The sequence below is a fragment of the Gossypium hirsutum genome, chromosome A12 (genome assembly GCF_007990345.1).
Source record: "Gossypium hirsutum isolate 1008001.06 chromosome A12, Gossypium_hirsutum_v2.1, whole genome shotgun sequence".
In the NCBI taxonomy this organism is placed as follows: Eukaryota; Viridiplantae; Streptophyta; class Magnoliopsida; order Malvales; family Malvaceae; genus Gossypium; species Gossypium hirsutum.
In genome coordinates this window covers 106,755,213-106,771,478 of record NC_053435.1, presented here as the reverse complement: position 1 = coordinate 106,771,478, position 16,266 = coordinate 106,755,213, and the positions used below count along the sequence as shown (strand labels likewise).

The window sequence follows — 16,266 nt, the reverse complement described above, 5'->3', positions numbered from 1 at the left end:
CTATGTGTATCAGATGGTTAGGTCACGTGTGTAGTACTAAGTGCAGGCTACTACGTGTACCGGATAATTGGTCGCATGTGTAGTACTAAGTGCAGGCTACTATGCATACCAGATAGCTTTGGCTAGAAGTGTGAAAATATGTGCAAGCAACTGAGTATCAGTTATTTTTCTGAAGAGTTCAACGAGAAAATCGATTAAGTAAAAATACATGTGAACATGATTATATGATGAATAAGTGCAGGCATATGTTTAAGAAAATTTTGAGCAATATGCTCGATATTTGAGTGAACTTCGATAAGACAAAATGGATTAAGTAAAATTATGTAATAGTGAATTTTAGTAGTAAAATAGTATTGGACAGCAGCAGTTGTGTGACTTTGAAAATTCATTAAAAATTATGTAAGTTGAATTAAATTTAAAATAAATTATGGAATTAAAGCTTAGTGAGTCTATTTTCATATAAAAGAAACAGGGGTAGCAAAAGAGTTGTATATTTTGTGATATTCTAATTTTTGTTGGATAGTGTCAGAATGAATTCGAGATCCCTTGTTCTGACTTGGAAAAACTGTTAAAAATTTTAGAAAAATAATTACGGGTTATAATTTATATGCTTAGAATTTTTGACGAGTCTAGTTTTAATAGAAACAAACGGAAACATTATCTGAGTCTCGTACTATGAGATAAATAAATTTTAGTGAAGAAAGGTCGAAGCTGTCAAACAGTGAAACAGGGGAGAATTTGAATAATAAACTGTACTTATTGGCTAGACCAAATATTCTAAAAATTTTATGGTGGAAAGATATATGATTCTAATTTCTGGGAAAATTTACGAATCTTAATTTGGAGTTTCGTAACTCTAGATATAAATGATTTAGTGACTGTGACTCAAGAAAGCAGCTCAACCAGAACATGTGTAAATGTACAATTGGGTTAGTTTTACTATGGAAAGCATGGTAGTAAACTGCTTATTATTATTTCATGTGAGCTTACTAAGCATAAAGCTTACCCCCTCCTTTCCATTTCTTTTAGTGTTGTCAGGTTAGCTCAGGGTTGGAGATCGTCGGAGGCAGCATCACACTATCAAGCGAACACCTTGACAGTATAAACATATATGCTAGAATTATCAAGTGAGTGGCATGTATAGGGACCTAGTTTTATAACATGTGTTATTATAATTTGGCCAAATATATTGGTCTTTAGTGAGCTAATGATTCTGACTTATAAATCTAGCTATTTATGTTATGTTTGATTTTGGTGATGTGCATATGCTTGTTTGCCATGCATGGTTGGTAATATGTTATGTGTTGTTGTGAATGTTTAAGTTCGTTAACGCCTCGAACCCTGTCCCAACGTTGGATACGGGTGAGGGGTGTTACATAACGTATTAAAAAACTAACACTCGTAAATTTATTAAAAATATTTTTTTAACACGTTAGTATTTTGATTAATGTAGTTTTCATACACTCCAATATAGGTTCAAAGTGACATTTAACCCTAAATTAACAACTAGACTGATGAAATAACTTAGTTGCCATAATACCAACATCTCAATGATTTAGTTAGAACATTTTGAAGTTTTCTCACTAATTTGAAATTCGGATGGTAATTTAAGAATGTTTAGTGAAATCCTTTCTTTTATGTTTCAAATATGTCAAAGATATGGTGTGATTTTTTTTATACAATACTTAAAAGTACTTGTAGTCATTTTCCTAACTCTTAAATAAGAAGATAAATACACTTTAGTGCACTTGACTCCACGTCTTCCTAAATTGATAATAATATCGATATCAACCAATTTAAAACTCAACCGACAGATATAATGTGATATTCCCACCTTATATAAGTAGACATCCAAATTGAATTTACATTTGTTCTATTGCCACCTCATTATTCCCACCTACGGTACCAAATTTGTAAACACTAATTTTACTATTCTAAATCCTCACCTTGGATTGAAATAGTCTTTTATTGCCTAAACTTTTACGATAAAAATGATAAAATAACAAATTTAACCTCTAACATTTATCTTTTTTATCATCTTGACCTTAATTATTTTTTAATACTTTAGGCCTCAACCTTTGGTAAATTTGTCTTTCTTTGGATGAAAAAATTAACTGAACCATTAAAATTTTAATGGAATTGGCATAAGTGGTGGAGCTTGAATTTTTTTTTTGGCAGAATTAAATTATATGTTTTTACAATAGTAAAAATAGAATTCTATCATTTTAATAGTTTATATATTTTTAATTTTTAAAAGATTAAATCAAATTTTTATTATTTTAGAGAGTCAAAGTATAATTTTACCATTACTAATTTAAAATTTTATATATTATAAAAAGCCTAAATTAAAATTTTACTATTTTAAGGGGTGATGGCCCCCGAATCTCCACTAGGCTCTGCCATTTATTGGCATTACAACCTATGTATATATATATATTAATTCTTATGAACCTCTTTAAAATTTTAATAACTTTATAATTTTTTATAAATTTTTGTGATGTGTACATGAATAATGTTCCTGGCAGAAGTAAAAAAAAGGTAAAGTATGAGAATAGTCATTTAATTATGCATTTTATTTTATTCCAGCCACTTAAGTATTAATTATTTTGATTTAGCTCTTCAATTTTTTTAATTAAATAGTTTATTCACTTGTTAGCTACTGTTAGTTGAGGGACCGAAATGTGATATGAATTTTTTTATTGGCCTATTAATAAATTTAACCTTCCAATATTTATATATTTTATCAATTTAATTTTAAATAAAAAAAATTAACAAATTATTACTAAGAAACAGCTAAACCCTTTCTCAATCTCTGCAAATACACCCACCATACATGTGAGGGGAAAATGGTGATAGTGATAGCATCAGGAAAAGGGGCGAGATGATAAATTCGTGACGTTAGTGGCTCCAATCGGATTTGGCTACTAGTTTTGACTCGGAGGAAGGGTGGTCAGATGATGGAAGCTTTGATGTTTGTTGAGTACTGAGGGAAGATGAAATGATGATGGTGAGGGTGAGGGTGAGTTGAAAATAGTGATGCATCGAGTATGGTGATTGACGGGAGGGCCAGGGGTGTTTTTTCTTATATAATTTGCTAATTTTTTCGAATTTAAAATAAAATTAATAGAATGCATAAATGTTGAAGAGATATGTTTATTATTAGGCCAGTAAAAAGTCTACATAAATTTCACGTCTCTATACTAACAACAATTAAAGGAAGAATGACTAAAAAATTTAATTTTAAAAAATTAAAAAATTAAATTTAAAAAATTAATAATTAAATGATTAAAATAAAACAAAATTTATAGTTGGATAACTGTTATTGTACTTTACCCAAAAAACAAGGTTCATCATATTTTCTTCCTTACGCTGTGGCTTGTGAAAGCCATTTGGAATTTTCTTTTAGATTGACAAAATGTCAATTTTTTTAAATGCCACTTTTCAAATTTTCAATTTAACACGTGTACTGATAAATCCTTTGAATGATTTTTCGATTTAAGTGAAATTAAACCCACCTTTGTTTGCCAATTTGTAAGTACGATTATAAAATATTAATTAAAAATATTTTTATCCTTCAAAAACTATTTAATTATTGCTCTAAATTCTTTTAAATTAATATTATGAAATATTAATTAAAATTAGGATTTTCCTTTTTAATTTCTTTTATATTTTTCAATTTTTAATAATTTCACAAATATAGATAATTAAATTGCATGTCTAATATTGCAAACGTTTTTTTGAATAAATTTGTTAATTCAATTTTTTTTATAATTAACAGAAAAAAAGTAGGAATAAATATTGATAATAAATTTTGTAACATAAATATTAATAATCGTAAAAGACAACCCATAATTTGTAATAAACTATTGATAAAATAAAATCATATAATGAATTATAAGATATAATAAAAATATAAACTTAAAAGATGGGTTTAAATAAAAGTTAAAGTCTGTCTTTTGAACGGGTTGAATCTCAAGTAAAATTTTTTTTGGTTTGGGCTTGGCTTGACTTGAACCAGCCTAAACTTTATTTTTTGCTGTAATTTCGTTGTTGTTTTGTTGTTATTTCGCTGTTATATTGCTATTATTTGTTGTTATTATTTGGTTATTGTATAAATATTGTTTTATTGTTAATTCTGCTACTATTTTAGAGGTAGTTGCTTGCTAAATTGTAATTATTTTAATGTTATTTTAATGCAAAAACTTATTTAATCTATTTTTAATTTATTAGAAAATATTTATTTTAATATTTTTAGTGTATTTTATATATATTATATTTTTAAATTTATTTTTATATAAAAATAATCTAAAAAATTTAATACGGACGGACCGGGTCAAGCTCAAATTTAACATTTTCAATCTAAGCAGAGTTTGGACAAAATTTAAAATCTATTTTTCGGGTCAAACTCGGACCTAAAAAATTTATATCGACTTGACCCGACCTAAACCCAATTTGTCATCAAGTCTAGAAGCAACTCAATGCTAATAAATTTCATTAAGTTATCATATTATCTTTGCCTTCATTATTATTGATTAATCTCTTAATCATCATGTTGGTGTCAATTTATGCTTCTCTTTTTTTATAGTTTGCTTCTTTTCTATACCATGACGTTTTTCTTTATGTATTCATCGATTTGGAGCACGAAAACTTGGGTCTGTTTGAAGCACATTTGAGATCATTCCAAAATTATGGATCTTATTAATTATTTTCTTCTTAAAATTTGCATAAATATTCACACATATATGTCCATACGGATAAACTGAATTTTTTTTAATTTGTTTTGAAAATGGAGCCTTTTTATACAAAGCTTTACGGTAGATACGATAAGTTCTTAAGTTCGCACCTCCTTTATATCCCCTAAAATTTTCTTTTTCTAGTGATATTTTTAGATTTCCACCTCTTCTTTCTGGATACATCTACCATACCATTACTTTTGATTTGATTGCCAATCGATCCGGTTGTGATGGCGTATATCATTTGTTTTTGGGGTCATATTAGGACGAATAAAATAATATTAAAATTAAGATTAAATTGGTTTTAAGATATGTATAAACGACATTGAGATGGGATTTAAGTTTAAAAAAAAACCTATTTTACTCTACTAATAATTTTTTTAGATTAATATAATACAAATATCATATCAATTAATAAAATTACATGCTTAATAAATACTTTACATTAATAAATTCAAATACTAATTATGCAGAAAAAAAAATCCAATAATTGTAATGGAAATGAGGGATCAATTATTGGAAACGTTTGGGCATGGAGCGAGTAGTGCAGGGTGAAAGGCAGATTTACGAAAGAGCTACTAATGATAATAACATAGAAAAATGGCTGAAGCTGAAAGAAAACCTTTGGAATGTGACAAGTTGGCGGTAGGTGGCCGAGACTATAGAGTGAAGCCAACATTTTATGACAAAAGAAAAATAGGGCAATAAGAAGATGACTGCCATTGCTTTTTAGTGGGGGCGTGTTCTTCTATGGTTTGCAATTAAGCTTTTTTTTTTTTTGAGAACTGTTGGGCTTCCTTTGAAAAAAAAAACCCACCAAGGGAGACAAGACAAAAAATGTTCTAGTAAAGGGCTTCATTGTAAACCATCAAGTCACACTCAACAACTGAGTGTTGGATTTTCTTATAATTTAAGGTTTTAACCTTTATCTTAATAGGACACAGTAGAAGTTGATTGATTGTGATGCAGGGGAAAAAATGGTCTAATTAGGCCAAAACCATCATTAATTTAATTTAAATAAGCGGTTAAGGTGAACTCGATATTTGTTTCATTGTTTTTTTCTAGGCTGTTCATCATCGTATACAAACAAAAGATCCCATTAAATAATTAAATTTCTCTTCAGAACAACAGAAAAGCCAAAAGCATTAAGCCACCAATAGTATATTTAGTGAGAGAGAATGCAATCAGTGTTCCCTTCAGTTGTTAATGCACAGAGGGAAGGTAATATTTGTAAGAATTGAAGAAGCTTAGGAGATCAGATAAAAGCTTAAATTAATATAAAATAGTCTTACAAATATTGATATTGCAAATATATTCCTTACCAACTCAAAACCATTCCTTAAACATGTTCATAGGAAAAATGCAGGAAGGCGTGTACAATCCGTGAAAGTAGAAAGATATGGGGTTTGTATGGTTCACTGCCATTTACATCAGCTTTGCTTTTGAAAAATCCATCTCAGGATGCTGCAACAAACCAGTAAAAAGAATTGACAAAATTCACCAGCTGAAACTCCAACAGAGATTGGGAAATGATAGACAAGGAGGGGAAGGCAATATGCATGCACGCATGCAGTTAGGTCAGTGAATAGTTACCTCAGACATGAATTTCTTTAGGATTTCTTGTTTCTGAAGTTCATCACTGGTTGGAAGGCCCATGGCCTTCTGTCTTTGGTCAAACTGCATGGAGAACAAGTACCCCAATTATGATAAATCTTTAAGTTACAAAAGGAAGGTTCTAATGTTAAATGTATAAAGCTAGTGCCAATAGAGATAAATGTCAAAACGATGCAATTGTACACATGAAACTTCAATTGTGATTTAAATATATATACAAACTTTGATTTTAATTCAATTTATTTTTATATTGGATAAGTATTATTATTTGTGTATGCAATTTGTAGACATATAATAATAACAATGTTATATCATTAATGTTGTTAATCGTTTGTCAAAATTGAGTTAAATCAACACTTCAAGTATACAATCGCACAGAATTAAATTTTACTTATAACATTGCACGGTGGACTAAAATTAATATATGGCTTTGAACTTCACCCCGTACTAAAAATAAGACTAGAAAAAGAGATATTGTGGCAGATAGAAACTAGCTAGAAGCAAAAATATAATAAGGTTAGAACTGCTTACCATCATCTTCTCTACAGTTTGTCGTGTTTCTGGATCCAAGTCGGATAGTTTGCTGTTCTCTGGTTCAACTTTCTGAGTGTCAATTTCAGGGTCTCCTTTTACCAATGATTTCCACCACTCCATTTGGTTGTGCTTAGTCAAAAGGATTGAGATTGATCGGTTATCCTCTACAACAGCATGGTGAGATTTTAGATTACCAACAAAAGCATATGTTTTTAGCATCAAACAAAGTTAATTTCCATAAAACTGATAAGACTCAAATGGAAATCGGAGATCACAATCACAGCAAATTGCCCAAAGAACTAGAACAATCTTATCAATTATAGTCATTCATATTCTAAAATAACTAGATCATGCAGAAATAATTGATCAACAATACAGAGATACTACAAGAGTCAAGAAACAAAGGAAACACCAGGTGAAATTTACATCTAAAAAGACTGAAATGCAATATCAAATTCAACTAGGAACAATCATCAGTATTTGTGTCATTACATTTGAGTTAACATACCGATGCTCCAGTAGCAATCATCAGGTTTGACAGCTTGGAAAAGCTCCCCCTAAAAATATAAAGAAATATACATTACTCCAATGTAAACCAACTAGGAATTGTTTGAACATCATATGAATTAACTTACATCAATAATAGGAGGCTGGCCCTTGAGTCCCACTTTTAGATGGTTTTTCTTTATCTCACATGCAACCAACTTTGATCTTGTTCCACTTGGAACTGGAACGTTAACAGTAACCTCATGCAAGGACTGTGTCCAAGCGTAATTCTCCAGATCAAGACCATTGCCCTTGTTTGGAACTATCCAAGCATTTAGAAAAATGAATTAAAGTTAGTAATCTAACAATTCTTTGAGTTTCACGATCAAATGCATCTAGCAGTGTCAAATTAAAAAATCTGCCATGCAATACTTAATCACGTGTTAACCCCAACAGGCATTATGACACAACTACAAAACCCCCATCCCCACTAACCAATGAAAAAGAACAAATGCACAAAACAATGAGTAGCTTTTTAGCCAGCTTTCCAACACAATACATATCCTTTCCTAGTCAACTGATATAAAATTAAGGGTTAACAACACTAGTAGTCACTCAACTATGTAAATTTCATTTTTGGTCATCCAACTATGAAAAGTTACAAAATGGTCACTCGAGTATTCAATTGTCTTTTTTGGTCACCATCGAGATAACATAAAAATGAAGACACCTAAAAGTCCAAGTTGGGTTACCAAAAAAGACAATTGAATACTTGAGTGACCATTTTGTAACTTTTCATAGTTAGAGAACCAGAAAAAGAAATTTACTAATAGTTGAGTGACTACTAATGTAGTTTACCCTAAAATTAATATACACAATAACATACAATCAAATAATACCATTACACTTGCCATTAGCCCCAATTGGGAGAATAAACATGTAAATGGCCCAAAACATCTACCAAATGCAATCAACATGTAAAGTAGATATAGAATAATCTAAAACAACCAAAATCAGAAGAATTTAGCACTAGTTCAGTGTGTCACTCAACCAAGTACAACACCTGATCTTCAACCCCTTCAATTTCAAAACATTGCCTTTTAACTGAAATCTTCTACTACCACATTTCTGAAAGTTTTCAAAAAGTTTCAAGTTGACCCCATGCTCAGGGACAAGTAAACCAAGCCCTGCTTTAGAACAAAATAACATTGAGCTTACTCAACCCAAGATATCAGCATTAGGGGTGTACATGAGCTACTGGTTAACCCTAAGCTTAATCATCGAACCAAGCTTGAGTACAAAAATTGGTAAACAAGCTTAATCAAGCTCAAATTCGAGTCGCATTATATCTCAAGCTGAAATCAAGCTTAAAATAGATATTCGATTGAGCTCAAGCCGAGTATCGAACTCTGAATTTTGAGTTGAGCTCGAGCTTGGCAATATTCAGGCTCGGCTCAATTGCACCCCTAACCAGCATGCACCATAATCCAAAACATGTGTCAACTAAAGAAATCCACCTAATACATATTTCCATTTATTCCCTAAAGAACAAACAGCTAAAAAACCCCTCCCAGCAAGGACAACAAATTAACTTCATTTATCAGCATTACATAATAACCATCATTAGGAACATGATGGAGCTAAGAATAAAGCTCAAGCTGACTATTTAGCTCAATTGTAGAAACTTACTCAAGCTTACTTACTAGTACTATACACAAAAGCTTCTGATTCAGAACAGAAGTATGTTGCCTATTTTTCACTCTACGGTTCACAAACACAAGCAACTTATGCTATAAACACAATTTAAATCCCTAAACAAATATATCTTCCTTAGCATTTGCCATAATCTAAAGCAAACCCCAATTTTCCTTTTCCCCAAATTTCATCATCAATTAACCTTGCATGCAAATAAAAAAAAATACAAACGATAATAATAACAGAAAAAAATGGAATATATATATACCTCTCGAACAGGAGCTAGTCTCTTCATCCTTAGTCTCTTCCTTTTTATTGACCTCCATTGCTTCCTCCTTAACTTCTTTCTTTATCTCCTTCTCTTCCTTCACTTCCCTATTCTTGGTCTCCACCTTCCGAGCCATCTCTTCAGCCTTCTTCTTGCTCTTCTCCTTGGCCGCTCTCACGATGGCCGCGATCTCTTTATCGGCGTTCTCTTTCACTAGAAAATCACTCTCTTTCCCAATGAAATCGAAAACTTTCTCCAAAAACACAACAGGGTTCGACGGATCCAAAGTGGCGCTAAACAGCAGCGGTTTAGAAGCCGGCGACGAAGAAGGCGAGGGCTTTTTAGCCTCGTCTTCTTGGAACTCGGAGATTATTGCCATTCAATAACAAAAAAGAAAAAACCTTACTCTGGCTCAGGCAAAAGTGCGTCGTAGAGTTGAATCGTCAGTCGGGTCTTGAAGTTTCGTCAGGGTTTAATTATATATACGGAAAGGGTGGGGCAGATGTTCCAGAATCCGGAGTTTTCGAGCGAGACTTCCAGAATCTTTCTTTCCAAGTTGCTTAATCGTAACATTTGCTAGATCATCTTTCTTTTTTATCTTTATTTACTAAAACGTCCTTTATTGTTTATAGATAACAAAAATATAAAATTATATATTTAAATAAAATATCTAAACATATAAATGATCAATTGTGGATAATATATATATATAAATCACCCATCAAACATCTCTAGGTTATAGTGTTTTCTTTTGTTTCTTAAGGTGAACATTTGTCATTCAAATTTTAGATGAGATGTATATCACTGGATTCACAACAAATAAGTTGTGGAAAACTTCAAAAAATTATGAATTTTAATAAAATAAAATTAAGTGTCTATGTCTTGTACTGATTTGTGGTCTTTTTATGCCTATGTCTTGTACAAGCGTTGGTGGAAGCATCATAACAATAGGTGTTTTTGAGGAACAATAGCATCCTTACACCATGTACGGTCCCAAACACGGCCACCCATCCAGTAGAGTTTCCTCACCAACACTTCTAAATCCATCTCAAATCAAATCAGCTTAAGATATAACGTGGTATATACACTGCAATCGTTTCTAAGACCTTGTTGAATAATTGGAATCCAATACATAACAACACGTCTGAAAAAAATTGTCTCGACATAGAACATAGATCCATGTTTCAAATTAATTATAGTCTCGACCATAAGCATGCCAATATTAACTAAGGATCAAGTCTCTCCATCTCTTTGAAACACATCTCAAGATGGTGTTGGAAAAATTCTATTTTATGGGAACTTTGAAGCATATTCTCAATAGGTAAAGGTGAAGAGTTGAATCATAAAATTATGATTCCATATTCTAATTTATAAGACCTTTACAACGGTATATCATATGCTTAAAATGGTTGAGTGATGAATGAAAAATTGATGCTCAAAGTAAGCTACTTAAAAATATTTGTTGAGGAAAAGAAAAGTTTAGATTCCACATTGGTTAAATATCAAGTATGAGATGTGTTTATATATAAGAACCTTATTAAAAGATTATTGAATGATTAAGCTTGAAATTTTACTTTGTGTGTAGGGTTTGCAGGTCCAAACTCGTCAAGATTGGGGTGTACCCGTACGACGTGAAATGCATGATACTATTGTTGAATATTTTAGTGACTTAAATGAAAAAAAATTACTAATAGTTTAATAACTTTTAGTGTAATTAATCCTGTTAAATAACTAATACAAACAATTTAAAATTTAAAATTTTTGTTTTTGACAATAATAATAAAAAAAGGATTAAAGGGAAACTTTGGCAACTTGTATAGCTGTATTCATACATACTGTTAAAAATAGTGCTCCCCCACGTCAACTCTCTGTATTTTCTCGACGGAAAATATAGAAAGATTGGCAAAAAGAAAAGTGAAAAAAGGTGAATTTGGAATCGTTCTTCGCTGATTTGATTTTAAGGTAAATTGATTTCCCTTCAGTTTCTTGAATTTCAATATTAAATCTTGGTAATTCAATGATTTCCATTTTCTTTTTCCAATTACGGGTTTTCTTGTTCCTTTTCTTTTTTGGGTTCTTTCTTGGATTATCTTTCCCAGAAAAAGAAGCAAAAAGGATTGGGTATTTGTGATTTGATTTGATCTTCTTTCTTTTTCCAAGAGAATTTTTTTTTGGGGGGGGTACTTAAATTAAATGTCTCCATTACTAAATTAACTGTGGGAATCTTCGTTTTTTTAATTGTATGTAGCAATTTATTTTCTCTTGTTGACATATATGGAAGGGAAACCAGCATCTGAAAGACAAATTTTCAACCTCTCAGGACCTCTACATCTCACTTCAATTGACTGGTAAATAGCTTCTTCTCTTTTTTTTCACATTCATTGCAAGATACAAAGGCAATTGGGTAATTGATAAACTTGGTAACGTAGGAAATTATCAAATTCGTGGAAATTTGTCAAGCAATTGACATTTTAATTTATAAGATTTCTTAATAATGCCTGAAAATGTAAACCCCAATTGGCTTCTTTTATTAATTGGGATCACCGGCGAAACTTGTACGTAGCAATTTAACCTGTATGATACACAGCTGCCATGTTTTTGGATGGATTCCTTGTTAAATTCAAGGGTTTTGATAGTATATTCGAGAGTAAAAATATGATGGAGCTCCATGTACTAGAAATTAGATTGCAATTGTCCGCTTACTTAAAAAAAAGAGTAAATTAGTCTTGGTACTTTAAATTAAAGAGAAAATTGGTCTTTTATGTTAAAATTTTCAACAATTTCTACTGATAAAAACTAGCATATTTGATAAAATAATCAAACAATTACATATGGTGTGTTATATATACTTCATACTGACATGCACAGATCAGTTTTTAATGGATGAAACTTTTAACAGAAAGACTAGTTTGTTTTTTAATTTAATACACGGAAGTCAATTTGCCTAATTTTTTTAATAAAAAGGGTAAAATGTAATCCAACTCCTAGCATGAAAACTTTCATGGCACTTTTACCTATGTTTGAGATGTTATTTGGTGTACTACTTTGATAGGAATAACTTTCATCACCGAAGATCGGTTGCTGCAAGCTTGGTCCAAGGAGTGTACATTCAAGAACGCGATCGCCAGGAGAATCGCCGAGGTGCCCAAGCTCATGCGTCACCTTGGTGGGATTTCTTCAATTTTCAACTGATCCGTCCTCTCGTAGATGATGTTGATAACTCCATTTTTGGTGCCATTTATGAAAACAAGTCTTTTACTTCCAATTCCAGCCATTCAGCTCAAAATGCTCCGAGCTATGTTATTGCAATTCGGGGCACTATAAGTAAACCCGCCACCATGTCTCTTGATCTCAAGTTGGATCTCATGTGCGTTCGAAATAAACTTCATGAAAGCTATCGTTTTCAGCTAGCAATGCAGGCTGTGCAAAGTATAATTGGTGTTGCCGGTACTTCACATATTTGGTTGGCTGGTCATTCGCTCGGATCTGCTATTTCATTGCTTATAGGGAAGAATGTGATTAAGACTGGTTACAACATCGAAGCTTACCTCTTCAATCCACCGTTCTCTACCCCGATAGAAATAATCAAGAATGAAAAGCTGAAGCGCGGGATTCGCATTACAAGCAGCTTAGTTAAAGCTGGAGTTGCCGTTGCCACAAAGGGTCGACATCAAAAGCCTCAACAAGATGATCCATATATTTTACTCTCTAAATGGATACCATTCCTGTTTTTGAATCCTGCAGATAAAATATGCTCTGGTTATATCGCCTATTTTGAACACAGGAAGAAGTTGAAGGAGATCGGAGCCGGGAAAATCGAGAGGATTGCAACATGGAATTCCATAGGGAGTTCATTGTCAACTTCTCCGGAAAACAATCCGGAACCTCTGCATCTGCTTCCTTCTGCCTATCTGACTATAAATTTGAGCAAGTCTTCGGATTTTAAACGAGCTCACGGGATTCACCAGTGGTGGGATTCGAATTTCTACGGCCAGTCTGAACTGCATGAGCATAGCTACTGCAAGTTCTTTCCTGACATTGCATAGGAGAAAGAGCACTGATTTATAACAAAATTAATTTCTTTTTTCTCTTCATATATTTGTCTGTATTTCTAATAACAAACTTCGAATTTTCTTCTTGAATACTTGTAAATATTCATCTAGGAATTCAAATCCATCTTATTTTTAAACAAAATAAACAAATTGATTTTTTTAATTAATAAACCTTGATTAATTAAATTTATTAGTCGATTAATCATGTTGTTTCAAAAAAAATTTAATTAATAAATTTTTATTTATAAAATCAACTAATAAATATGTATTTATATAATAATTATCTATTATATATCATTATGTTAAAAATATTTGAAATTAATAATTCTTTTATATATAATATAAACATCAACTAATCTTTTTAATGTATTTTTCTTTATATATAATATTTATATGTCAAATATTTATCTTCTCCACCTATGTCAATTTATATTATTTTATAATTTTATTACTTATATATATTAATATACTATTTTATTTTTTATTTAAATATTAAGAGTTAAATTATTATTATGTCAATTTTACTTATGATGATAAAAAAGATAAAATTAAATAATTGAGTAACTATTTTGTAACTTTTTATAATTAGGTGACAAAAAATAAAATTTTAATCTAATAATTATTTTATAATTTTTCATAATTGAGTGATCAAAATATATTTTAATAATTGAATGATTAGTATTAACATTTAGTAAATCTTTGTTAGAGATAATAAATGGTATTGATATTCACTATATTTTCACTTTTTATTTTGAATTTAAATATATAATCAATAAATTATAATTTAATTACTATAATATTTGATTTCAAAATTTTATTTTATTAAGTCAATCTTAGAAAATTCGTCAAATGATTTACCAAAATCAATTAAAAGATATTGAAATTCTCCAAGTTTTAAATTAATGATTTAATCAAATAGTTAAAAAAAAGAAGATAAATCACATATTAGAAGAATAAAACAATAATTATCCAATTATTAAAAACTCCTTAAACCCTAATAAGAATCATTTTATTATCAATATATCCCTTAACAGCCTAAAGAAAACGGAGAAAAAAATTTGCTCTCTTTCCCCCACAAAATCAACACCGTTGATGGGGGGAGTAGACTAAAAACTGACCCAAACACCCACAAAAGAAGAACAAATAAAAACCCTCGAATGAATTCTTCTTGTTCAGGAAGAAGGCTGAGAACTATGGCTTCCTCATTGTCATTACCCCAAACTACCATTTCCGATATCCTTTCTAGATTACCCGTTAAGTCCTTGACCCGATTCAAATCCGTTTCCAAGGACTGGGCTTACCTCACTTCCACCCCAGCTTTCGTTTCCGACCATCTCCGCCGTTCTTCTTCCGACCCGTCTCTAATAGTCCGCTGTTACAATACCCAATCCGGCTTCGACTCTGTGATCTTGCTGATCACTGACCCGACCCAGAATTTCGCTTGCCGGCATTTGGCTGTTCCTTTGGATGAACCGCTTCCTCTGTTCCCGAAAATCGTGGGTTCAATCGGTGGTTTGGTTTGTCTCGATGTTTCCCCTTGTTATGCTTCTGATTTTGTTTTGTGGAATCCTGGGACTAAACAATTCAAACACTTACCTTTCCCTTTGATTGCTTCAACTAGAAGTAACCCTATTTGGTTAGTCTTTGTTGGTTTTGGGTTTGATTCATTCAATAATGATTATAAGCTAGTTAGGATCGTTTCTTTTAAAAGAAATGATGGTTTACCCTTTGTGAGAGCTGAAGTTTATTCATGGAAAGAAGGGATTTGGAAGGAATTAGAAGATACTGTATGCTTTGATTCAGCTATAATATGTGGAGGACAAGATGGTGTTGTTGTTGTTGATGGTAGTTTGAATTGGGTAGCCATTGGATTACAACGATATGCCGATAGAAAGGTCGTGATTTCTTTTGATATGAGAAGGGAAGTGTTTAAGACAATACCATTGCCAGCACTGACTCGAATTGGCAATGTTAAAGTGATGTCTTACATGGGATTATTAGCTATTGCTGTATACCCTTTAGTTTTTGCAGCCAATGGTAATAATATGAACCGTTTCGAGTTCTCAGTATTGAGTGATTGCGAGGATGGGAGGAAACATTGGACTAATGTTGTTTTGGCTGAGAATTTCTCAAAGTTTTTGGTTCCAATGGGAACTTGGAGAGATCGTGAACTGATGATTAAACAAATGGGTGATCGAGACAATCACCCGAAGCTTTTCTTGTATGATCCAATCGACGAACGAACTAAAAGGCTTCCGATCGATTGTGCTGATTTATATTTACAATGTTACAGTCATGTGGAGAGCTTGGTATCAGTCGATGGAAGAAACTAAGATGCTGTTGAAGCAAAGCTTTCAAGACTTTAGGTTGGGCTTGGTCGTTTTTCAACTTGCATAGGCTTTTAGTTTTATAAATTGGTAAAGACTTTATGTTCAAGTGTCTTTTTTTCGCTTTATAAATGAATATGGATGGATATTGAGTAGATAATCATGCCTTTTCTGACTTCAAGTTTCAGTATAGTACATGGTGAACATTGCAATTATATATGTTTTCTGATGAGAGACCCTACATTGTTAGCTTTACTTGCTCCATATGCCTGTTGACGTATATAGAGCCTTTACGTAGAGGAAGCCGGATTTCAGATCTTCGGAGCATATTGGTTGTAGGGTATGGAAATGATATATATGTAGAGAAAAAATTTTACATTTTCATGGGTATATATAGAAATGGCCAAGGCTTATTAGAGAATGATTATCTATCCCAATAAATTGGTGACTTTTTACAGGCAATAGGAAAGAGTAGCCTAAAAAGCTCGTCGATAGCTCGGAGTTGAAGGTTTGGGACCCTTATTCTAAGCAAATTTTGTTAAGGGGAAATCATCAAC

The 16,266-nt window shown here is 31.6% G+C and overlaps 3 protein-coding genes across 3 annotated transcripts; 2 read left to right on the top strand and 1 right to left on the bottom strand.

The window, feature by feature from the left end:
• Positions 1 to 5,988: 5,988 nt before the first annotated feature.
• On the bottom strand, positions 5,989 to 10,008 carry LOC107929622 (protein BOBBER 1). The gene is made up of 6 exons (XM_016861117.2): positions 9,331 to 10,008; positions 7,517 to 7,689; positions 7,390 to 7,438; positions 6,879 to 7,045; positions 6,327 to 6,410; positions 5,989 to 6,197 (listed from the first exon to the last, which is right to left on the bottom strand). Exons 1-6 carry the CDS (start codon positions 9,707 to 9,709, stop codon positions 6,159 to 6,161), a joined length of 891 nt encoding a protein of 296 aa, XP_016716606.1. The 5' UTR covers positions 9,710 to 10,008; the 3' UTR covers positions 5,989 to 6,158.
• A 1,122-nt stretch (positions 10,009 to 11,130) lies between these two features.
• On the top strand, positions 11,131 to 13,533 carry LOC107929493 (GDSL esterase/lipase At4g10955). Its single transcript, XM_016860928.2, has 3 exons — positions 11,131 to 11,292; positions 11,579 to 11,678; positions 12,383 to 13,533. Exons 2-3 carry the CDS (start codon positions 11,605 to 11,607, stop codon positions 13,374 to 13,376), a joined length of 1,068 nt encoding a protein of 355 aa, XP_016716417.1. The 5' UTR covers positions 11,131 to 11,292; positions 11,579 to 11,604; the 3' UTR covers positions 13,377 to 13,533.
• Positions 13,534 to 14,575: 1,042 nt separating this feature from the next.
• LOC107929617 (F-box protein CPR1) lies at positions 14,576 to 15,715 on the top strand. The gene has a single exon (XM_016861107.2). It carries the CDS (start codon positions 14,576 to 14,578, stop codon positions 15,713 to 15,715), a length of 1,140 nt encoding a protein of 379 aa, XP_016716596.2.
• Positions 15,716 to 16,266: the final 551 nt, after the last annotated feature.